Source organism: Peromyscus maniculatus, chromosome 10 (assembly GCF_049852395.1).
Source record: "Peromyscus maniculatus bairdii isolate BWxNUB_F1_BW_parent chromosome 10, HU_Pman_BW_mat_3.1, whole genome shotgun sequence".
Classification (NCBI taxonomy): Eukaryota; Metazoa; Chordata; class Mammalia; order Rodentia; family Cricetidae; genus Peromyscus; species Peromyscus maniculatus.
In genome coordinates this window covers 31652322-31678799 of record NC_134861.1, presented here as the reverse complement: position 1 = coordinate 31678799, position 26478 = coordinate 31652322, and the positions used below count along the sequence as shown (strand labels likewise).

The 26478-nt window shown below is 37.4% G+C and overlaps 1 protein-coding gene across 10 annotated transcripts in view; it reads right to left on the bottom strand.

Annotated features, from left to right (window-relative positions):
- Positions 1-26478, bottom strand: part of Ccdc88a (coiled-coil and HOOK domain protein 88A) — a 157683-nt gene that overhangs the window by 50841 nt on the left and 80364 nt on the right. For all 10 annotated transcript variants that reach the window (XR_001576129.3, XR_013042861.1, XR_013042862.1 and 7 more), the window contains exons 9-15: positions 24380-24461; positions 19538-19696; positions 15751-15897; positions 14862-15006; positions 10782-10966; positions 3114-3251; positions 675-1745 (exon numbers count right to left, since the gene is read on the bottom strand). Coding sequence is in view for 7 of the 10 variants with exons in the window: in XM_006993183.4 (XP_006993245.1) it covers positions 675-1745; positions 3114-3251; positions 10782-10966; positions 14862-15006; positions 15751-15897; positions 19538-19696; positions 24380-24461 (1927 nt within the window). In the remaining 3 variants the exon portion in view is untranslated. The remainder of the gene's footprint in view (positions 1-674; positions 1746-3113; positions 3252-10781; positions 10967-14861; positions 15007-15750; positions 15898-19537; positions 19697-24379; positions 24462-26478) is intronic.

Here is a 26478-nt window from a genome sequence, read left to right as displayed (position 1 = left end):
TATTGGCAAGTTCCTTCTTAACGCCTCGTACTAGGAATGCAGACCACAGAATTGTAAAGTATCCCTGTCCTCATGCCAATGTCCATCTCCATACTTGACATTGAGCACAGACCCTATTTTCTGACATGTTTCTGATGTAGCAAGTATTACAGGAGATATCACCCATCAAATCTTATTATTTCAGAATTCTCAGTACTTCAGTGTTGCAGTTTAAGTTGAACCTGACTTCTATTCTCAGGCTTCTCAAAACTCACAGAGCTTTGGAGTTTGAAAGAGCTGAGAATGAATGCAGACATTCAACTCTTTTATTAACTCTGATTCTGAGTAAGTTCATATTTCTGAACTTGTTTACCAATAGGAAAGATAAAGATAGTATTTAAATGATTGGCTGTGAAAATCATATCAATTTATTTGAGTATAGTCTACATGTGATTCCTTAGCCAAGTCCCTGGTAAAAACACTCACTCTAATTAATACTACCTTATTACTAACATTTTAAAAATGTAATTTAAACTTTTCATCTCAATAGGAAAGTTAGAAATTGTTTCTAGTTCTAATTCCAAAATATATAACATGAAGTATAGAAAAGATGATACAAATTAAAAATGGGTTCAATAAAACATGGACTACAAATATAAAAAATGTCTGCCGTAAGTTTAGGTAAATATATTTACCTCACGTAACGTAACCAAAGTTTTAATATCAATAGTTGCTCTTTTCACAAGCTCTTTGTTTTCTTTTTCTAGTTCTTTCAAACGAACACAGGACTCTTTATATATATTAATTTCTTTAAATAAAGTTTTGTTTTCTTTTTCCAAATTTCCAATTTTCACATTATTTTCTTCTAGTGTGGTATCTTTTATCTCTGCTTGTTGTCGGAGTCTCTTATTTTCCTTCTCCAATTGTTTCTTGTCCTTTTCTAGCTGAGAAGTCTCCTGTTCTAATGATTTATTTTCTTTTTCTAATTGTTCAAGTCTTTTGCTAGAAATTTTCAGTTCTTCCAGGTTTTTTTGTAATGTTTGATTTTCCATCTCTAAGTCTTGTAGCTCACTCTCTAACTGTTGGATTTTTTTATTGCTATTTTCTAGAGCTTTCTGCAGCCTGTGGTTTTCTGTGTCAAGCCCCTGGTAGCTCACTTCCAAGCGCTCTGTCTTCTTGAAGGAGGCTTTCATGAGCTCCAGGCCCTTCTTGAGCTGCTCCTTCTCACTCTCCAGCTCCTTGTTCTCCAGCTGTAGCTGCGCCATTTTCACGCCCGCACACTTCAGAGACTCCACACTCCTTCGCAGCTCTAAGTTTTCCTCATCAAGTTGGGAATTCTCCTTTTCTAGGGATTCTAACTGAAAAGTAAGGTTTTTAAAGCTATCCAAAGTTTTTTTAAACTTTCTATTTTCTCTTTCTAGCTCGGAATTTTCTTGTTCTAATGCCTCGACTTTTTCACAAGTAATCTTTAAATTAGTTATCTTCTTCTGTAACAATTCATTTTCTTTTCCAAGATGATGCAACTCATTTTCCAGTTCTTCTGCTCGTTCTCCTTTCTCTTTATAATGCTCCAATTCTTTTTTCATTTGTCTTTTTTCAAATTCAACCTTGCTTAGTTTTCCACTTGTTTCTTTGATAGATTCATGGAGAATTTTATTTTCTTTTTCAATGTCTTTCACCCTTGCCTCAGCACTAATCTGGGAGCGTTGTCGTAAGGAAGATACAGTTTGATTCAGATGTTCATTTTCCTGCTCCAATATTTTAATCTAATTTAAAAAAAATGTAAAATTACAATGAATAAACACAGTCTTTAAACTATTAAAAACTAACAAGGAAAGAACATGGATGAGTGTATGGCTTACTATTTTAATCTGACAAATATTTACTGAAAGACCACTTTGTATATTTACTTGTCACACCACTAAAGTTCATGTTTTTAGGGATTTTGCAATCTAAAGGATTATCTAACAGAAAAACATTTACAATTAAAATGATCTTCAGATTGTTTAGAGTTAATCTACTTCAAATATCCTTAAAGACCTAAGGTTTTAATTTTCATTTAAACAATCTTTATGTTGCCTACACAAGGTGGGTCATTGGTAAGTATGTGTACCTTATTTGTGTGTGTGTATGTGTAATCATCTCTCAAAGGAAATTGTAACTGGGTAACACATAAACAACAAAATGACCTAGTACGTCTGAAAACAAATCCATGCACTTTGTAGCATAACCTGTTCTGAGTTTCAAGATGTCTGCTGCCACCTCATTCCTTCCTTGTTACTGGGGAGGGGGTAGTGTGCGTTTTTCCCAACTTCCCTTTAAAATCTGCAATGTTATTCTACAGATACTTGAAAAGCACAAGAACTGAAGAACATTTATAGTCAATTCTTATTAAGCAAACTGGCAGTTTAAATTTTTCTAAGCTTCTCTTCAAAATTTCTAATATGGTATAGAATATGTGAAACAATATAGCAATTCCTCCCTAAACAGACAGAATATATTTCAAGATCCCCCATAGACACTTGAAACTTCAAAGAGTTCTGAGTCTGTATGTACTGTTTTGTTTCCACATACACTCTACTGATGATAATTTATTAGGCACAGTAAGAGGTTAACAACAATTTTATCATGGGCCTCAGTGTATTTTTCCTTTCCTTACTACATGGAAAACTTTAAACTTCTCATCTTAAGGAAGCACTTATCAGTTTCCCTGACATATATGAATTGCTAATATTACTACTTTTGCAATTCAGGGCCATTATCAAGTAAAATGTGAGTGACCTGAATGAAAACATTATGACACAAGGGTAATAAGCAGTAATAGGCAGGTAGTGGATATACAGAGAAACTTGTTTGGGCAAAACAATTCATATGCACAGCCTGGAATGGAAACAGATTTCACGACACTACTCAGAAAGACACACAAGTGAGAATTTGGAAACAGCTGGATATACTGGATGACTTAACATTTTGAACTGTAGTAGGCAGCATGCTACAGTGAAGCGGCAGAAGCCAGGTTACACGTGGGGAGTTATGGCAGTTAGTCGGAAGTCTGAAAAGTCCCAGTAGGCTTCCTTGTAGCAGTGTATGAACATTCACTTTAAAACAATTGTTTAAATGAGAAGTACACCAACCTGCCTCTCTGAATTTTCTCTGAGTGTTTCAATTGTTTTTTCAAGCTGAGCTTTTTCTTTCATTAGATCCTTGCTTAAATTTTGACAATTCTGAAGACTTCGCTTTTCTTGAATAATTTCATTTTCAAGAATTTCAACCTAGACAAAATTAAATCACAAAACCAGCATATTACTTAACAGACAAAACATTTCAAATAAAAAGGCAACTAGTAAGATTAAAATCATTTTAATATCGAAATGGTAAAAGTTAAGAATCTTTATATATAGAATTTCAAGTAGTATTCCATATTAATTTTATTAGCTGCATAAAATTTGCATACATGACTCTGATCTTCTCTTTATGTTAAGACAAATTTGTATTTTGAAAAACAAAGGCAGTCCTAGTAGAAGAAGTGATTATGATGTACTAATGAGGACTGCACAGATCTCACTGGAAAACTCTTGGTTACAGTGGATTTGTAGTATACAATTTTTATTAGCCTAGAAATTTCAGTAAGAAAGGAAGAAGAAATCATAAAAGATCGGAAGGCAAAAGGAGAGATGTGGAGTTTGATAAAACAGCAAACAAGAAGGGACCTCGCAAAGATAAAAGAAGAAAAGGAGGAAGAACAATACTGAAGATAAACTGCGATGGAAATGCACATTTTCAGCCATGCAGGGCGACATATGGACAGTGAGACCTTGCCTTACCTCCTGACAAGACTTTAACTTCCATGTTGACTCATGAGGGGAATAACCCCATCGTGCTGTGGCACTGAGCACACTAGAGAAGGAAGCACTTCAATCGCTGGGCTACATTCTTGCCAGTCTGTGGTGTTGCAAGAAGGGGACTGAAGGAATTAACCAGCTAGATCCCTGCCCTGAAAGGAAGCTGGGATCCCTGCACCCTCCACTCTCTCTTCCTTTGTTTCCCAGCTGTCAGAAGGTGAGCAGCTTTGCTTGCCACATGCTCTGGGTCATCAAGTTCTGCTTCATCACATTCCAAGAAGCAATGAAGGAGCCAGAGATTAAGAGCACAGGTTGTTCTTATAAAGGACCTGGCTTCATTCCCAGCACCCATGTGGAGGCTCACCACCAATGGTGACTCCAGTTCCAGGGAATCTGATGCGCTCTTCTGGTCTCCGTGAGCACCAGACATGTGCATGGTGAACAGACATCACGGAGGAAAAAATACCCATATACATAAGAAATAACTGAAACTGTGAACAAAATCAGTTTTTCCTATTTACTACTTTTATATCAGGCATTTTGTCACAGTGACCAAAAGTTAATACCAAAGACTATAAAAATAACACTTCAGTTTTAAATGTTAAGATTTTAAACTAATAGTGAAGAACTCTAAAGCAAGTTGGAATTTTCTATTTTAATAGAAGATACTCATAGGAAACAATCTTATAGAAATATCTCAAAAGTATGAAATCACAAATATTACCTAGTAATTAAGTTAACACTAACTTACACATTCAAGAAGGATTTTATAACCTATTAATAACAGTTTGTTTTCCTAACACAGATGAAAATACACACGCTATTGTGGTGCTGTCTGACAAGTGATGGGCTCAAGACTGACTTACTGTGAGGTCGTATCTGGATCAAGGTTAGCTTCTAAGGTTGCACACACAAACACGAGTCTATGTGGAAAACCTAAGTCTCTAAGGCAGAAAGATAAGTACATAGAAACATCTTAAAAATAAGTGGCAAATAAATGTATACATGCATACATCTTTAAATTTTAATTTTGTATGTATGATGTATGCATGTATATGGGCATACCCATGCCACAGCATACAGTGGCACTCAGAGGACTTCTGTGGATTAAACTCAAGCTGTCAGGTTTTGTGGAAAGTGGTTTTACTCACTGAGCAATCTCACTGTCTCCCTGCACCTGTTGTTACTGATTTTGAGACTTAGTTTCCTGTAGCTCTGGCTGGGCCTGAATTTAATCTTCCCGTCTCCACATCCGAAGAGCCAGGATTATAGGTCTGAACACCACATTCACTTAGCGCAGTGCCAGGGCTCAAACCGAGGGTCTCATGGGTGTGAGGCCAGCGCTCTACCAACTGAGCGGTGTCCTGAGTCCAGTTGTACCTCACTTTGTGATATGGTGTCACTTACAGAGAATTATGTCACATGAGCCACAAAAATATCCAAAATAAACTTGGTTACACAACTGAATATTTCTATTCAATTGAAAGTCTAATTAAAATTCAGGGGATGGAGAGATGGCTCAGTAGTTAAGGGTGCTCCTTGTTCTTCCAAAGGCTCTGAATTCAGTTTGCTGCATCATATCGCAGTTCACCAACACCTGTAACTCCAACTTCAGAGGATTCCTGCTGGCATTCCGAGTCACCAGCACACACATGGCACACACTCCGTATCTGTGTATGCAATGAATATGGCACTACATCCACTTTGTGCAGTGCACAACATAAATAAAAATAAATCTTAAAAAATCCAATTTTCATAATGTTAATTTGTGGTTTCTAATCATTATTTTCTACCACTGTGATAGTAAATGGCTATAACCCAAGCAGTCAGGAAGCAGTGGCAGAATGACCACTGTAAATTCAAGGACAACCTGGGCTACATTACATGGTGACTTCCCAGCCAGTTTAGATGGCAATGTGAGATACTGTCTCAAAAAAAAAAAAAAAAAAAAAAAAAAAAAAAAAAAAACAACGAAACTCATTTCCCACTAAAAGGAATAGTAACTTTAAAAAAAAAAAATGGCTCTTTCCTTGGCTGGAGAGATGGCTCAGAGGTTAAGAGCACTGGCTGCTCTTCCAAAGGCGCTGAGTCCCAGCAACCACACGGTGGCTCACAACCATCTGTAATGAGATCTGGTGCCCTCTTCTGGCCTGCAGGGATGCATGCAGACAGAACATTGTATACATAATAAATAAATAAATCTTTAAAAAAAAATGGCTATTTCCAAAAGGTCTTGGAAAATGTTAAAAGAATAAGCTTCAATGTTATGTGTGTTGGTGCATGCCTTCAATCTCAGTCCTGGGGAGGCAGAGACAGGCGGATCTCTGTGAGTTCAAGGCCAGCCTAGTCTACAGGGTGGGTTATAGCCCTGCTAGAGCTGTATATAAAGACCTTACTTCAAAACAAAAACCAGAGAGAGAGAGAGAGAGAGAGAGAGAGAGAGAAGAGGAGAGGAGGGGAGGGGAGGGGAGGGGAGGGGAGGGGAGGGGAGGGGAGGGGAGGGGAGGAGAAGGAAAGAGAGAAAGAGAGAGAGGGGAGAGGGAAGGAGAGAGAAAGAGAGGTGGTGGTGGGGGGGACACCTTAGCACTAAGGCTGTGATAAGGAATCTGCAAACAGTTTTTAAACAGTCTCTCATAAAACAGCATAATTCCTAGTTATATACTAAATACCTGTCCTCATACCCACAGATAAGACCAACCCTCAGACCTTATCATAGAAACTTCTCTTTGAAACATAAGGTGATCATTACAGAAAACCACAACCAATCAACCTGTGGAGACCGATCCCAACTGATATATCTACAACGCAACTCCTGCACCTACGGCTCAACAGGGGGTTTGCTATAAGACGGTGTGTCCTAAACGTCAGGCCACACCCTTGAAGTCTCACCAACACGGCTACACAGATACTAGCTAAACAAGGATGATAACAACAGACATGCTAACATGGAAGGGGTAAAGCTCACAAGTCCTCAACCCTAGGCAAACAACTACAAGAATACTGACAGAGGAGTAAAAAATCTTCCTCAGAGAAGAGCAAACCAAGGAGTTATTTAATACCAAATGGTTGGCTCCAAAACATACACACACAAGTTAACATTATACAGACTGAGAAGGTTATATTTATGAATTTAGGAACACACACACACACACACACACACACACACACACACACACACACACCCCAGTTAAAGAAAAAAAGGCCATGAATTTGAATGCAAGTAAGGGGAAGGAGGTACATGGGAAGGTCTGGAGAGAGAATGGAAGGGGAAAATGATATAATTATATTATAATCTCAAAACATATTTTAAAGAAAGCTCTTACCAGCCCACCACTTGGATAGTAAGTAAAATAAATGCAGTAGGCTGACCGCCTCAAATATTTTAAAATCCATGAGCTCAAACAAACACTAAAACAAGCAACAGTCTGAGTCATCTCAGGAGGACATAGGGAACCAGTTCACAGTCTAAAAAGGACGTCTGTGCTCTTCTATCAGCTGTTCATTTGAGTAAATAATACCTTAAGGAAAAACAATAGTTTGCAAAAGAAAATTGTATTTGTAATAAATCCAATTAAGAAATTATCAAGTAATAATATATTAGAATATCAGGATTTGTTAAACCTCTAATTAATCACAGGAACTAACAAACTTTCCGTAACACCACCAAAGTAGACAAGAAGACATGCTTCCTAAATGAGATATACACATACTCCACAAATATTCTTGGTTAAAAAAAGTCATTTAAAGCACATTAGCCCATACACAGGAGAACTAGAGAAGACAAAAGAACTTGCTAACTGACAGGACAAAGGAAGCCAGCGACAAAACCTAGATTATGGACAAATGATGACATGATCTCATTCTGTCAACAGAAGACGTGTTAGGAAAAGGAGACTTACAGACTAAATACAGACTTTGGTAATACAGCAATTGATTATATAGCTCCTAAGTGAGGTTAGCTGTGGATGGTTCTGTTTCTCTGATCTTTTAGCATTCACCCCAATATCTGGCTCCTGAGGTGTTTTTTTATTAATAAGACCCTTTAAGGTTCATGCTACATCTGGCGCCCAATGTTCGTGGTACAAATTTGAGAAAAAGCTACTTGCCTGTGGCCTTGCAGGCCCCAGCTTAGACCCAAGCTACACGTTGCCGGTTGTGATGGCACACTGGTTTGATTTACTGAAGGAGGCAGAGGCAGGAGGATCCCAAGTTTGAGGCCGGCCTAGGAGGCTTGCTTGCTAAGGAGAAGCTTCAGCTGAGGCCAAGCCACAAAAGGTGGTGGTGTGGGACCATGGAGGCAGCAGCTGCTGCTCCGAGTTGCTGCTCCTTTTCATCGTGTTGGTGATTGCGGTGATGCTGTTACCGGGGATGAAAGGTTTATTGCTGCTTGTTCAGAGAATTGCCAAGACCATTGTGTTACAAGAAAGCATCGGCAAAGGTCAGTTTGGAAAAGTTTGGCAAGACAAATGGTGGGGAGAAATTGCTGTGGAGATTTTCTCTTCTAGGGAAGAACATTATATTCAAAAAGATGACAGGATCCGCCAATGAGAATTCCACATGGACTATGGTAAAGCCATTAGGCTGATTAACAGCACGGAAAGATCGGCTTTGGACTACAAACTGCTCAGGACAGTTTTGAGATGGCTAGCTGAGATGATCCAGATTCACAGACTACTTGAGCAAGGACTTGAGACAAGCCCTGCACTTTCCCATTATGCAGATACTGAACAAATGATACAACCAACTCTCTCAGGACTTGACAATTAACCCCAGAATTTTCATTTCAGGATTCCCTAAAGATGTCTTCACCCCCAGAAAGCAGGAAGTAATTTTAAGAACACAACGCCCACATTCCCAAGAGGTGAGGTGGGTAGTTTTTGGTCATTTAATGAGTTATGGATATTGCCATTGTTTACTATGGTTGGATACAAGTTATTAATTGTTAATGGTCAAAATAAAAAAGCTAAACAAAAGAGATTAGATACAAGGTTCTTGTTTAAAAAAAAGAAAAAGAGGACATAGAAAAGGGTAGATCACTGAATCTACTCTGAAAAAAGGGAAGATATAGAAATGATAAGATAAAAAGGGAGATTATTGAATCTACTTTTAAAAAGGAACTACTTGTTTTAAATAGGACAAGTAATAAATTTTTTTGTCTGAATTTGTTAAATGTTAATGGACTAGACATTGTTAATGTAATTCTTGACTGTATATATTGTATATACTTATTGGATATAGTTTTTCTTGTATCAATTATAAACTTTTTTAAATTTTAGACAAAAAAGGGGAAATATGGTGATATTGTGTTCCCCAATATATTATGCACCATAATAAACTTATCTGGGGTCACAGAACAGAACAGCCACTAGAGACAGAGGCCAGAAAATGGTGACCTTTAATCCTAGCATTCCAAAGGCAAAGATCCATCTGGATCTCTGTGAGTTCAAGGCCACACTGGAAACAGCTGGGCATGGTGACACACACCTTTAATCCCAGGAAGTGGTGGCAGGAAGCAGAAAGGTATATAAGGTGTGAGGACCAGGAACTAGAGCCTGGTTAAGCTTTTAGGCTTTTGAGCAGCAGTTCAGCTGAGATTCATTCCGGATGAGGACTCAGAGACTTCCAGTCTGAGGAAACAGGATCAGCTGAGGAATTGGCAAGGTGAGGTTAGCTGTGGCTTGTTCTCTTTCTCCCGAGTTTTTTTTATTTTATTTTATTAATAAGACCCTTTAAGATTTGATGAGTTAAGGCACATCTTAAAGGAATTTGGTATGATTCTAATGAATCCTTAGATTGGTCTAAATTCCATCAAGAGATTATAGACATGAAAAAGGCTAAATTGGATTTTGATGCAGTTAAAACAGCTGAAGATATTCCAGAACAATTCAAAGGGCTATCCCTTCATGGTTATCATTTACTTCACTCTTAAGTAGTGTTGTAGTTATTGAAGCACGTGTCTTAGTAGGCATAATCTGTTTGCTTATAATTTTCAAACTGATTTTGAATTTGTTACGGAGATTGGGCTCAGAACTCCATGGAGTTAAACTCCTCACATTCCTCTGACTTGATACCAGAGGCTGGTAGCCAAAGACGGGTAAGTTTTCTTTGCCTCCTTTCCACCTAAGACAGGATGTGAGTGATGGAATTCATGCTCCTATGACGGGTAAGATTGGAGTGTGGTAAGGAACGACCTAAGACAGGCAAAGTCATCTGAGCGACTCAGTGGAGTTTTAAAATAAATAAAAAAGGAGGAATTGTGGGAGCCCACAACTGACTCAGTTTCCCAGTTTGAATCTGAAGTCTATTCTGAGTTAATAGTTTAAGCTTCTGTGCTCCAGGGCTGTGAGAAAGTCCTGATTAGCCAGCAGAGCCTCCTTGAAGGGCTGTGAGAAGAAAGTCCTAGTTAGCCCACAGGAAAGAACACACTATCTAGCTAGACACAGGATGCTGATGCCAGCCAGAGGTACATCAAGATAGAAAATGAAACTGCCTGCTCCTTGACGCAAGGCAGGATAGATAGTGGTTGAATGCCTGTGCTGTGCATTGTTCTACCTCTGTCCTTCAAAACTGTATAGCTGGCTGTGAAATAAACACAGGGCTGTCCGGCACTGACTGGCAGATCTCTCGACTCTTCTGTCTTCTTCATTGTCTCTTCAATCTGCATGCCTCTACCCAGCTGCCCAGCTGACTGTCAGCAGGCTCAGACAGAAATGCTGGGGATTGAACCAAGGAAATCTCCATTTCCAGGCAACTGCTCTACCACTGAGGTATATGCCCAGTCCACATCACTATTACTGAATCTGAATGATTCATTCATTTCATTTAAGAATACATGAGAAGAGCTTAAACAATATTAAGAATACATTACAAATAAAAAATAAATATACTAACATTTATATACTATTAACATTTATATATACTAACATTTAACATTACAATAAAGATTACATTTTAATTTACCTTTTTATTCAGTCTCTGGTTTTCTTTTTCAATTTTTAGGATTTTGGAAGTGCTGCCTTCTGCAGAGTCCATAGTACTCCGAAGCTCTTCTACAGTTTTTGTCAAACTTTGGTTTTCCATCTCCAACTTTAATAACTTACTGGATGTCAACTCATTTACTTCATGGCCCAAGGATTTCTGTGGTGCTGTAATAATGAAAAATATGTCACTGGTAAAACTATTTTTACTTTTTAATTTAAGAATATCGATTTTTAATGTATCATGACACTTATCTTTAACTTTATAAAAAATTAAATTATCTAAGATAGACACTATTAAACTAAATGAAACAAAGTCTTGAGCTTCTAACATAAACAATTTAGCCTAAAGAGAGTATAGAATTCTAATTCCATGAGAAATTACTTGGTAATGGCATGTCAATGAATCTTGGGTTATTCTATGAATTACAGCTAATGCTCTGCAATCTTACAAAATCACCTTGACTCAAAAAAGAAATATAAGGCACATTATAAATTTTTGGAGCAACTTCAAATATTAAAAGGCAGCTGAAGAAGAATCCTTATAAACGGTTTGAAGATCATATAATACATACTGCTCATATTCTAAATAAAGATGTTAATGCTCAGCTGTTTGTACGCCTGCGTGCCATAACAGGGCACCAGATCCCATTATAGATGGCTGTGAGCCACCATGTGATTGCTGGGAATTGAATTCAGGACCTCTGGAAGAGCAGCCAGTGCTCTGAGCCATCTCTCCAGGCCCATCATTCTTGAGTACAGCATCACTGTCAATTCAACCTGGATTAGATATTTTAACAAGAACAAAATAAGCTCATTTGGTATAATAAAAACTTTCCAATGGCAGTATGCATGGTTTATTCAAATTATATATAACGATTTGATCTGGGAAATAGCTAAGTTTTATAATTTTCCATAATCATCACTGAAGAATATAAAAATTTGAGAATTATGAAAATTATTTGTTACTTCTTATTTTGTTTTGTTTTTCAAGACACAGTTTGTCTTAAAAAACTGTATCCCTGGTTGTCCTGTGACATGTTCTGTAGACCAGGCTGGACTTGAACTCAGAAATTCACCTGCCTCTGCCTCCCAATTGCTGGGATTAAAGGTATGAGCCACTACCACCTGGCTTATTTATGTTAATATTAAATGTATATTTTCACATAATTTATTTTGTTTTCATGTTAATACAGAAATACTCATTTTTAACTGACAAGTAAAATTTACATTTAGAGAATATATGATGTTCTAACACATAATACACACCTGTGAATTAGCTAAATGAGGTTATGAAATATTAGTTTAAGTATTTTTTGTGGTTAAAAACATTAAATTTTACTCTATTAGCAATACTCAAGCATATAAATAAATGATTGTTATTAACTATAACCACTGCTGTACAAAAGACTTCATGAACTTATTCCTATTTGAAATCTTGTGTCCTTTGTCTAACAGCTAATTTATTAGCTTCCATTAACAACCAGACTTTTAAAGATTCCACAAGATCATGTAGTATTTATCTTTTCACATGGTTCATTTCATATAACATATATCCTTCAAGTTCATCCATGTTCTATCAAGTGATATTATTACTTTTTAACAGTTTAACAATACTTATAGTACATATATTCTGCAATATTGGATAGCACATATCTGTGTGTATGTATCTCACATTTTCTTTATCCATCTAATGATAGATACATTAATACAGTAACCCGGGTGACTGTGAATACTGTTGGAATGAACAGGAAAGTGCAGATATCTTTCACAAACTTTCTAAAATTTGGCTATGCTCTCAAGAGTGGGATCACACATTATTTTTGTTTTTTTTTTTTTTTTTTTTTTTTTTGGGAAACCTGTTTTCCACATTGGCTATACCAATTTACACTGCAACAAAGAGTGTGCATTAAGTTCCTCTTCTCCATAACTTGCCAACACCAGTGTAATGACTAATTCTCATTTTGGTTATATTTGGAATCACCAAGGAGTGATTAAGGGTTAGGAGGAATGTGAGTGTTACCATCTTATTGGCTGGGGTCACAGGTTGAATCAAAAGGGAAGAGGAGAAATGGAGCTGAGCACCAGGGTTATTCTCCCTTTCCTTCCAGACTGTGTATACAATGTCACTGTCTATCTCATGCCCCTGCATTGTGATTTCTTTGCAGGATGGACTGTACCCTTTTAATGTCTGAGTGCAAACAACCCTGTCCTTCAGCTGTTCCGTCAGATGGTCTGTCACGGCAGAGAAGAGTGATGTAAGTGTCTATCTTCCATGTCTATAAATAGCCAGTTTAACAGTGGGGAGTGCAGACAGACTGTGTGTGGGCTTTTCATCTCTATGATGATTAATTAATGCACTCAACATTTTCTATGTACTGTCATGTTTAAGAATGGCATTCAAGATTGTCTTCTGTCCTCTACATGCAGGTAAGCACACCCATACAGGCTTTTTAATAGCAGAAATCTTATGTCTGAGCTGCTTTCTTATAACTTAATTTACAGAACTACAATAAAAGTTACAAATACTTTAAGTAAAACATTTCTATGAGTTCACTACTTATTATGTAGCCAGTACACAGGACACTAGAAGTTTATTATTAGGTTCTCAAGTATAAAATCAGAAAAACTTAATAGGTAATACATAGGATGAAGCATTTATTTGTACAAGTAATTATTTATAAGCACTAGACTAGAAATTCTTTCAGAGTTTTCATCTGCCTGATAACTATGTCTTCAACCCTTAGTATAGTGTGTTACATTTGGTAAATACTTAATAAATATTTGTTCAAGAACTCCAGGTAAATAATCTAATACTGTGTCATTTATAAATTATGGAACTAATCAAATTTTAATAAATTTATCTGGCTATAATTAGCTAAATGTGTTAATAGTATTGACATACCCAATGCAAACAACTATAATAAATTTAATTTTTAATAAAGGGTCTAGGAAAAAAAAGAGGCACAAGTACAAATTTGTTTTCTGTTTTTTTTTAAGACAGGGTCTGACTGTGTAGACCAAATTCAGAAATCTGCCTGCCTCTACCTAGTTAGTCCTGGGAAAAAGGTATATGCCACGACATCCAGCAACAAGTTACTAATTTATCTAGTAGTTTTTCATTATCTCCACCAATGAATCAGCTGGCAGGTATGATCTTGAAATGGTTTTTAATTTATTTATTTACATTTATTAGGAAAACAGCCATAGCTGTGAAGATCCTTAACTTTCTTCTGGGTTTTTAGATTCACCTTTAAAATCTTCTTACTAGGATTTTGAATTCCTATATGTGTTCGTCTGCATTCAAAGAACATACTGACCAGATAAAATAACTTCTTTGTTTTGCTTACTGGATGACTACAGTTCTCAAAAGAAACCAATATATTAGTGTTCCAGCTCTTGTGATAGCAACTTAAAATACTGCCTTGCTAACATCTAACCCTGTTAATGAATTCACAAAACTCAGGTTTTGCTTTAGACCAATCAAGACTGCACAACTGTATACTTTTAAAAAGCTAAACATTGTCTACTGTATAATAATTTAATATACATACTAAATAAAGCTATTGTAGAATTATTTGATTCAATTTTAAACAGAAAAAGGTAGGAGATTCAGGTTTTTAAAAAGCCCCTTCTCTAAGCCGGGCGGTGGTGGTGCATGCCTTTAATCCCAGCACTCGGGAGGCAGAGGCAAGCGGATCTCTGTGAGTTCGAGGCCAGCCTGGTCTCCAAAGTGAGTTCCAGGAAAGGCACAAAGCTACACAAAGAAACCCTGTCTCGAAAAAACAAAAAAAAAAATAAATAAATAAATAAAATAAATAAATAAAAATAAAAAGCCCCTTATCCCAGAACAAATAAAATTGAGTTTTAAGCTGTAGAAAAGTAAAAACCAGAACTAAAAAAGTAAAAACAAGATGTTACTTTGTGAGACAGAAGTTTTGGAGATAACTGGTAGTCTTGTATGATCTTTAGCTAAGGAAATAAAGAATTGCAACAATATATCCAGAAATATAAATAAAACTTCATTTATTAATCTACTTAAATGAAACAAAATTGAGACTACCTTCAGCAAGTTCACTAGTTCTGGATATTTGTTCTAGTTCCCAGCCAAGATGTAATGACTCATCCATACTTTGTTTCTGTGCCATTTCCAAAGTCATATTTTCTTCCATTAATTCTTCTATCTTCTTTCTATCCATATCTCGTTCCTATTCAATTACACAGAGTAGAGAAAGAAAGCTAATAAATAGTGTAATTTCCATCCATTCTTCATTAATTTTTACACATTTTAAACTGAATATGTTTTTAGTTCCTTAAATTTTTCACATTGAAGGCAATACGTAGTTATAATCACCACTGATCATTATTGATCAGGTAACTGACATCGTTTCTAAGTGATCTTTAAAACCTAGTTCTTTGAGAATTTTATACACATTTGGACTGCTTTCACTCCCCCTCTTTCAACTCCCAAATCTCCTCCTCTTAACCACTGGCCCAAGACTGCCCCCCTTTAACCTCATTAAGTCCAATGTGTGTTGCCTATATATTCTTGGATATGTGGCCTTTTAAAATAATCTTTTAGGAACAAAATGAAAGAATTCCTTCATACTCGGTATATTACTTTAGTCATCTAACAAAATAATTATGGCCACGGCTGAATTTTACCTGATAGCTATAAAAGTTCTTCATTTTAAAAGACAAGCTTATAAAATAGATTTAATGTTTTTGAAAGACAAAAATTAATAAGGAATATCCATCTATAATTAAAACAGAAAATGTTACTGTATATTTATTTATTTAATGGTGGAAATATCTTAAGTTATGTAGCTATCTTGTCTATGTTTAAAGCCTTATTAAGGGCTCTAGCCATCTTTGTCATTATAGAGAATTTAGCTGAATCATAGAATTCTTCCTCAGAAGCCAGGAAAACTCATCAATCCCATAAAACTTACCATTTCCATATCATGCAATTTAGCCTTTAGTTGTAAATTCTCTTTTTCTAGTTCATGTAATTTGTCAGAACGAGCTCGAGTTCCTTCTAGTTGGTCTTCCAACATGGTTTTTGTTTCTAATAAAACTTGATTATCTTCTTTTAATTCCTATAAGTATTTCAAATAGGCTTTTAGAAATGATTTAGAAATGTGCTAATATCTGTTTTTTAAAGCTATAGAATATAAAAATTCATCAATGCAAATAAACACATTAAGCCGTTCTCATCAATACTTCCATGCAAGAGTAAACCTACCTAGCAGTATACTGTTCATTTTTATGTTTTTGCTTCACCCACTTTCTAACTCCTTGCCCCAGAATTAAATATATTACGCATTCAAAATACTTAAGCCTTTAGAATGAATACTACTACTGTCATTTCACAGGGAACTGATAGAATTTATTAAATGCCTTAGTCACAGGGTTAAGAGATAAAGTATAACTAGTCTTCCATACATCTAAGAAACAAAGCTCTATAGAATTAACGTTTGGACTGAAATAGACAAGATTTTACCTCTACTGAGGAATAACTTGAAAGTGACTCTTTTAGGTCTTTACCATAAAAAACTAAGATCAAAACTCTCACAAATGATAGAACAAGATTCTGTCAACTTAATTTAATATTATTTTGAGACAGTCTTCCTAAAAAGCCAACAAGCTCAGGCTGTCTAGGAACATGTGACCCTTTTTGCCTCTACCTCTCATTTGTGTTGGGATTATAAGCCTACATGAGCTGCTGTAATCTTTCAGATTCCCATTTTTCTTTCTTGAGACAGGGTCTCACCATGTAGGCTGGCTAGCCTAAAACTCACAAGATTCATCTGCCTTTGTTTCTAGAGTGCCAGAATTAAGGGCGTGTACCACCATACCTTCTCAAAAATTTCATGTCTGAGAGCTGGAACGTAGAGCCTCGTGCATGTGTGGCAAGATCTCCAACCCTGATCTCTAACTTCTCAGTTCTCATGATGTCAAATCAATAATTTGAGGACATTCTTTTCATATACTTTGGTGGTGGTGGCCATGTCAGAGCAGCTGCAGTCAGCAATGGAGCTTATGGAGCACAGCTATGAGGATGCACCCTGGAAAGGCCCCTTGCTTCTGCTGTGCCTTCCTTCCCCTGCCGCTGCTGTCCTGATCTACGTATCTGGCGTGGTGTGATTGCTATGTGAAAGGATCCCACTGAATCAAGTATCGTGTGTGAGTGTTTCATGGGGAAATCCCACTCTTCACTGGGCAATTTATGTGCAGGTCATAATGAAGCTTTTTATAAAGCAATGACGCTTAGTTGGATCAATGATTTAAAGATACAGATGGTTAGTACAGTTAGTAAAGATGATTAGGGAATGGTCTAGGTTATTCTGCTAATTGCTCCAATAAGAGATACAAGAAAGATAAAAATAAGGCTGGAAGTCACCTTCCTTTTTGCTAGATGTGAGACCTGCCAAGTGGAAAAAAAGAACAAGGAAGTTTCATGCATTATAGATCCATGAATTCTGTCTGAATGTGGAAAAAAATGACCAAAGAAAGCAATTATGCCCCTAAACCCAAAGTTAAGTCTTGAGTTCCTTGGTCATGTAGCTTACAGAATTAATCACAGGTTTCAGTGTGCACCTTGAAAAAACAAAGTTGTGAAAGGAAATTAAATGACCCTTTTGTGAGTAAAGAAAAATAGATGGTTAGCTACAACACTTGAGTAAAGTTTTGTAGAACAGAATAAGGATGAGAGTTTGCAACACTGAAACTGCAAACAGCTGTCTACAGTACAAAGGAACTGATGGAGATATCCCTGATTTGCTTAGAACTCTGTGAATCAAGGAGTCATTGCCTTGGGGTGAAGATGGTATGGTAAGAGAAGTAATACAAAGGAAAATGTTTAACTACATTCTAAGAAAAACTTGTAATATGATTTCTTCCTGTGTAAAGATTTTAACTTGTTTTGGGAAAGTATGTAACTTGTGGCTGTGGGGTGATTTCTTTCTTGTGTAGAGGCTTTTGTCTGAGGTGATATAAGAGGGAGAAGAACTAGGTTTTGCCCCTCAGGTAAGTCTCCTGTATTTGTGCAGGCACCGATTCCACATCTCTCCAGTTTCTCTGACCTGCTAAAGCTGGACTCTGGCAATTTGGAAACGTGTATTCACAATTTTATCTTGGCTAAATATTATGTCTGTTGTTTATAAAGTCTAGAGAAAATACATTGTTCTACTGGGTTTTGAGACAGGATTTCACTATGTATTCCAGAATAGTTCCAAACAGTGATCTTTCCACCTGAGCATCTTGAGCTGGGGTTACAGGTGTGTACTACCATGCTTTAAGACTGCAATATCTATGAAGATCCCTTAGTATTAGCACACATGTACAACAGACATAATATATACGCATGCTGTGGGATGTTCTGTATGTCCTGTGGGAGCCCTTCTTGGGTTCTTTGTGGCGTTACCCAGCAGGTCCGCATAGAGGATGATTAGGACCATGGGCCTGAGTGCAGGTGTCTGAGATGGTCTGCACTTGGCTGTGCTGGGGGATGGTCTGTATGTCAAGTTGTTCTGATTGATCAATAAATAAAACCTGATCGGCTGTGGCTAGGCAGGAAGGATAGGCGGGACTAACAGAGAGGAGAAATAAAAGGACAGGAAGGCAGAAGGACTGACTGCCAGATGCCGCCATGACCAGCAGCATGTGAAGATGCCGGTGGGCCACCAGCCACGTGGCAAGGTATAGATTTATGGAAATGGTTAATTTAAGATAAAAGAACAGTTAGCAAGAAGCCTGCCACGGTCATACAGTTTGTAAGCAATATAAGTCTCTGTGTTTGCTTGGTTGGGTCTGAGCGGCTGTGGGACTGGCGGGTGACAGAGAATTGTCCTGACTGTGGGCAAGGCGGAAAACTCTAGCAACATACGCATATATTATATGCTTGTATGTATGTATTATGTATTTTATCTTAGAATATTGCAGTTTAATTTATTAGTAAAATTCAGGCTAAATGTTCTATTTTTTCATGTTGAAATTACATGTCTTATTTGTATGTGTGTGGGTGCATCTACAGCACCCATATGGAGCTCAGAGGATAATTTGCAGTGGTTGGTTGGTTCTCACTTTCCATCATATAGATCCTGGGATCAAACTCTGGTCCTGAGGCTTAAGTCTTTAATCCATTGAGCCACCTGGCCTACCCCTTCATGTTTTTATTTCTTAATTCCACATATTCTTTTTTTTTCTCATCCTCATACTGAAACGTAACAAAATCTCCTATGTTTACTGTAAGCAAGAATGTTAATAGAAATGAGGAAAGGATGTAAGGGCTATCAAACTAGACAAAAAAGTGTTTTTTCCTAATTCATTTGCATATACATAGTCTTCACTGATCTCAATATCCTAATATCAATAAAACAAAAATCAGAAAAATATTTTCCTTTCTTTCTGGGAGCAAGTTCGAGATTAATAGAGGTAAGTATTTTATTTTAATGGTAAGAGGTGGTCTTCAAAAGCCTCCCATGGCTACAATGATAAAAGCTAGGTGGTGCAGGGTGTGTGTGTGTGTGTGTGATAGTACTCCAAAAAATTCAATAAGATTTATGATATGTTAAGATGCCTTTGTAAAAATCTAAGCAATATTGTCAATTTATTTAAAATAAGTAACTCAAAGAACTTAATGCTACCTACCTCTAGATTCAATTCCTCTTGTTTATAAAATGCATTTTGAAAATCTTAACACTTTAAAAAAAAAGCATGAATAACTATGCAGCATACCTCAACTCTTGCCTTATAAAATTCAATGTCATGAAGTCTCTCTTTGTATCTGCTGAGTTCACTTTCAAGCTTATCCACTCGGACTGCCTTCTCTCGAAGTGCATCCAATTCATCTCGGTACATTCGAGCAGATCGAGCATCTGACAGCAAATTCATGTTCTAAATAGAAATATAAATAATGCTTTCAATATGAACTTTCCCCTTTAAACTATTTTTTGTTCAAACAGCTCCATTAATTTAACAAAAAGTAATAAATTATTTATATTTAAGAGGAAATTTTATTGTATATAAATAATAATTGTTCCTTAAAAATGAGGACATACTAAGCCTTTTCCTTGAACCAGTTATAAAAGGGTTTTAAATATATGTTTATACACAAATTTTTACACACTGTTCTCTATTAGCAATGTTTTTGAAAAAGGAATTGTAAATTAAGTTAACCTCTACTTAACACAAAATTTACAATTAAATTTAAGGTTAAAAGTTAACTTTAGGGATGTCTAAGAGCTGTTAAGAACACTGCCTGCTCTTCCAGAGAACCTTGTTCAATTCCTACTACCAACATAGTGGTTAACAACCCTGTAGGTCCAGTCCCAGAGGATCTGTCACCTTTGGCCTCTAGGGGCACTGCAGTCATGTGGTACTTAGACATGCATGCAGGCAAAATACCCACACAAAATTAGTAATTTTTAAGAGTGTGACTTTAAAATACAAGATGATAAACATATAGAAAATCTAAGTGATATAACTATAAGTAAATTACTACTTTAGAAACATATTTTTATCCACATATGTAATCTACTAAAATTTAGCTGATATTTTTTAAATGCTTCTAAATAAACTAGCATTTAACTATTAAAATCCATTCTTTTTTTTTTTTTTTTTTTTTTTTGGTTTTTCGAGACAGGGTTTCTCTGTGTAGCTTTGCGCCTTTCCTGGAGCTCACTTGGTAGCCCAGGCTGGCCTCGAACTCACAGAGATCCGCCTGACTCTGCCTCCCAAGTGCTGGGATTAAAGGCGTGCGCCACCAACGCCCGGCTTAAAATCCATTCTTTTAAGAAGTTCTGCAATCATTTAGAACAGAATTCCTAGAAAATACAAAGCAATTCTGTGGACTTCTGAAACATTCCTAGGAAATTTATAAGGTCAAAGCTATTTTCATAACAAACAGGCATTATTTCTTTTCACTCTTATTCTCTTTGTTCTCTCATGATGGCACTGGCCTGTGATAGTTCAAAGCCTTTTGTAACTACAGTTATTTCGTGTGCACACGCAGGGGTTAAAGGACAGCTGGCAGAAGCCACTCCTCTCCTTCCCACGGGTCCTAGGGACTGAACTTGGCTCATCAGGCTTGGCAGTCAGGGCCTTCCCTTCTGAACTACCTCAGTGGCCCATATCATAACCGACTAGGAGTCTTTTATGTCAGGCATAAAGAGACTTGCGAAAATAAAAATAGTATTATTCTTCCCTCTAATAGTCTTATTTATTTCTAATAGTTTAAGAGATGCTACGAGTGGCAATTCAACCTGAGGGACACTCTAATTAATCTATGTTTATGAAATTCTTTAGTCCATACACTCTATTCTTCTGAGTCAGTTCTCTCTCCACACAGCTTCTATTCTGCTCTCATGCCTAGCTCCTCTCTTGTCTGATTTCTCTCTACATTTATCTGCTGTCCCCTCTATGTTCTATCTTAATTCTCTCATGTTAGTTCTGCCCATCTGGGTTCTCATCCATCTAGTTCCTTCCCATATCAGCTCCTCTCCCATCTCCTTCTTCCTCATCTTATTCTTCTCCACCTGGCTCTTCCTCATCTTCTATCTTGTTCCTGTAGTCCTCTCTTCTAGCCCTTCAATCTAGTTCTTCCCCATCTAGTTTGTTCCTCTCCAGTTCTTACCCATCTAGTTCTTCTGTTCTCTTTTCTAGTCTAGTTCTAGTTCTCTGTCTAGTCTAGTTCTAGTTCTCTGTCTAGTCCTCCCAAGTCTCTGAGGTTTACAGTTATATATATACCCATGTAATAGCAATGCTTTGGTTAAAGCAAGGTCACCAGGTTTGAATTCCCTCAGGGTCAAAAGGCGGGGCAATAAGATCCACACAAAAGAGCAGTGATTGCCAGCCATCATCTGCAACCCAAAAGGGAAGTGACCAAAAATGGGGAACAGAATCAACTGAGGGCTAAACTCAGTTAATATCTGAGCAAAGGGGATTTTATGTGCTCAACTCTATTCTTAGAAGTGGTTAAAGTGTTAGGAGTCTATCAGTGATGAGTGAAAACAAAACTGCCTTATTTTCGTGTGGCCCCTTATCTGTTCAAGCTATCTTGGCTACTGCTTTCTGGCAGTGTAGGGGGAGTACTCCTTGGCTGGCAAGCCTGATTCAGCTTGATGTACCTGTAAGTAGAAACTCTTTAGGTCTGAGTTAATAGTTAAAGGTAGATCTAAAATTAGAGATAAGACTTTGGAAGGGGAGAAAGTTAAGCTTAATTAGCACATCCACCAGGCTTTCTCAAACAGATAGTCTAGATGCTTAAGTCTGTTCTTAGACAGTACAGAAGTATCTCTAATAAGATACTTTCGTCTATCCAGGAATGGTCCTGGCTGGATGCTGCTAATGATAATAATTACAGGGAGGCTTGAACTGGGGTTCTGGCTGTGTATAGCTGTCAGCACAGAAGGCTATCTAAATATTCCATTAGTAGAGGGGAAATTGTGCCCAATAAATGATGGAAAAGCTACAATAGCACATGATAAATTCATAGGAGGAAATGGCTAATAATCAATAGCCAAATATCACCAAGGCTCTTTAAGCCTCAGCTTTACCTCTAGAAGGCCCTTGGTTTCTTCCAGGTATTAGCTTTATCATAATCAGCTGAAATCCTACTTCATGTTATTGCATCTTGTAGCCACTATGGAAATCAGTGTGGTGGTTCCTCAGAAATATGGGTATTGATTCACCTCAAGACCCAGCTATACCACTCCTGGGCATATGCTACAGGGACACTCGCTCAACTATGTTCATAGCAGCTTTATTCATAATTGCCAGAGCTGGAAACGATCTAGATGACCCTCAATGAAGAATGGATAAAGAAAATGTGGTACATTTACACAATAGAGTACTACTCAGCTGTTAAAAACAATGACATCTCATGAAATTTACTGGCAAATGGATGGAACTAGAAAAAATCATCCCAAGTGAAGTAACCCAGACCCAGAAAGACAAACATGGTATGTACTCACTCATAAGTGGAAAGTAGCTGTAAAGTAAAAGATAACCATGCTACAATCCATAGACCCGGAGGGGCTAAATAACAAGGAGGACTCTAGGGGGGAACGTATGGGATCTCCCTGGGAAGGGGAAATAGAACTGATTTCACAAGTCGACGGACTGAGGGCAGGTGTGGGTGGGAATAGGAGGGATTAGACACAGGGCACAGGTGGGAGGGTGGAGGAAGGAGCAGTGGGAGAGACAACTGGAATTGGGGGACATTTGGGGAGGCACTGTGGAAACCTAGTGCAATGAAAAATGCCCTGGAATCTACAAGGGTGACTAGCGAAGACACCTACTAATGGGGCATATGGAGCCTGAATCAACCATCTTCTGTAACCAGGCAAGCCTTTCAGTAGAGGGACTAGGACATTAGCCCAGCCACAAAACCTTCCACCTACAATTTGTCCTGCCTGCAAGATGTGCTGGGGTAATGGTGGCACAGAAATTGTGGGAGTGGCCACCCAATAACTGGTCCAGGCTGAGACCCATGCTATGAGACGGAGTCCATGCCTGGCATTGCCTGGATGGGAGGGTATCTGAGGCTGGATAGCCCAGAGACCTAGGATAAAACCAAACATGACTGCCCCCTCCCCAAAAGTCAATGGAATGATTCCTAATGACATTCTGCTATACTCATGGACTGGAGCCTCACCCAGCTGTCATCAGAGAGGCATCATCCAGCATTTGATGGGAGTAGACAGAGAGATCCAGAGCCAAACATTAGGTGGAGCTAAGGGAACCCCATGGAAGAGGATGGGAAAGGATTGCAGCAGCCAGAGGGGTCAAGGACACCACAAGAACATGGCCCACAGAACCAACTAAGCAGGGCTCATGGGGGCTCACAGAGACTGATGCAACAAACACTGAGTCAACACGGGTCTGAGCTAGGTCCTCTGCTTGTGTGTTCTGGTTGTGTAGCTGATGTTCATGTGGGATTCCTAACAGTGGGAGGTATCTCTGACTCTTTTGTCTATTCTCGGGAGCCTTTCTTCCTACTGAGTTGTCTCATTCAGTCTTGATGTGAGGGTATGTGCTTAGCCTTATTGTACTCTGTTACGCCATGTTCAGTTGATATCCCTGGGAGGACTGCTCTTTTCTGAAGGGGAACAGAGGAGAAGTGGATTTGGGGGAGAGGGACAGTGTAGGAGAGGGACTAGGAGGAGTGGAGGGAGGGGAAACCATGTTTGGGATGTAATATATGTGAGAATAAATAAAAATAAAACATTTTGGTGTTTATATAACCTAATTTAATCACTATGGGAGACTACGTACAGACCCATAACAGCTCAATTCAATATACAGAGGTGCTTGGGTAAAACAGTGATAAAGGACAAATACATAAAAAAGAGGGACTTAGAACTGCCCCAGTCCAAAAGGGTTACTTTGAATCTCAGAGAAATTTGAATAGTAGGGACAAAAGACCTTGATTTCCAACTTTGGCTCTGCATGTTGATAAAGGTAATAAAAAGTCACCTGACTTTATACAAATATATGAGGTAACTGGGTTATAAATTACAATGAGACAAATCAATTTCCAACTATTTTAGCTACAATATAATAAATCTAGGTACACACCTCTTGTTGTAGCCTCTTCAATTCTATTTCTATTTGTTCAAGTTCTTGTTTACAGTCCAGTAACTGCTCAGTCTTTTCTTCCCTTAAACGCAAAAAGATATTTATTAAAGAATAAGCATACTACTTCCAGAATCTGTGATCATCACAACATTTATACACGTAAGTGATTATTTCTTAACTAACTGAGGACTGCAGATGGCTCAGCAGTTAAGAGTACTTGCTGAAATTGCAGAGGACCAGGGTTCAGTACCCAGCACCAACTTGGTGACTCTGAACTATCTGTAATGATAGTTCCAAGGAATCCACTGCCGCCTTCTTACCCATGCAGGTACCAGGTACACATTTTGTACATATACATGTTTGAAGAGAAGCACTCATACACATAAAATAAAAGTACGTAAAACATTGCTGGACAAGATGGCACCCACCTCTAATCCCAGCACTAAGGAGGCAGAGGCCAGCAGACCTCCATGAATTTGAGGCCAGTCTGGTCTATGCAGCAAGTTCCAGGGCTATACAGTAATATGCTGCTGCAGAACAAAACCTAACTCATGGACTATTATCCATAGTCAGAACACTTGGAGGAAATAAAAGCAAGAAAAAGATACTATGAATATATGACTAGATATTATGAAACTTCCACTAATGATGTTAAAAGACCAATGCAATAACTAACATCCTTATAGTTTATTACGTTCTTTCTCTCTATCTCTTCATCTGTCCTACCTTAACTTTCTCTCCAACTCTGCATAATCAACAATTAAGCATGAATGATTTTTTATATAATACTGTGTATGAGGAGTTCCTCATAAAGGAACTCCAAACTATTTTCTACATTTACAATGGCCTAAAGGAAACCATACACTTACTATTTGCCATACATATTGCTTAACACATTGTTATATACATACATACACATACATAGATGTACACATATATATTGATACCAGGTCTCACTGTGTAATGCTGGCTACCCAGGAACTCACTATGTAGACTAGGCTGACCTCACAAAAATCCACGTTTCTGACTCTAGAGTGTTAAAATTAAAGGCATGCACTACCATGCTCAGCAATATATCTCAATTTTTATTAATTTTTGAACTGCTTTATCTCTTATTTTTCTATAATTTTCCATCAGAGCTAATCTTCTCAAAGAAAGCCTGTATTTAACTATTTTCTGTCTTCTGTTGTCTAGTAATAAAAGGCACTGTATAAAGTAGCTTAATTTTATACATCCTCATGTTTCTCTGTGTTCAAAAACCACAAAAATTTAAATGATAGAGATATTCCCTTTGATAAAAGAAATATAATTTGCTAAGTTTCAGTTTTCCATATAATTAATAATGTTTTATTTAGAAGAGTCACTATAAAAATCACGTATTATATGCCTGCACATATTTCTAAAAGGAAAATATAGTCTTTAAGGTTCTTGATATCTACTGTCAAACTGCCCTGTTAAAAGAATATTAACATCCTGCTATTTAAATTTCTTATTTGTAAATTATTAGCTCCCAACTTTCCCCCCATTTATTCATTTGCTGAAGGAAGGAGGTTAAGTGTCATGGTGTGTGGGTGGAAGTCAGAGGACAACCTGAGTGAGAAAGTTCTCTCCTTCCACCATGTGGGTTCTAGGGACCAAACTTAGGTTGTCAGGCTTAACTGCAGGCACAACCTTGACGGCCTCTTATTTCTAACTTTCTGTTAGCTTGTCTTTTGATAGATCAGAAGTTACTGCTTTTGTCATTAACAAGACATTAGTTACATGCTACAACACCAATGAACTTGGAGGACATTATGCTAAACAAGAAGGCCACTTATCATATAATCCCTTTCTTTATATGAGTGTCAAAAACAGGCAAACCCAGGGAAAAACAAAAAATTGGGTATTGCTAAGATCTGAGGTCAAAGAGGATGGACAAAGACACTTTTATTCAATTATTGTGGTGATTGCACAACTTAAAAGCACATTTAATTGTATACTTTAAAAGGATGAATTGTCAGATACTGAATCATATCCTAGTAAAAGTATTTTATTTTTTAATAAAATAATTAATCATATTAAAGAAACTCCCAAAATATGTAATCAATGGTGATTGAAAG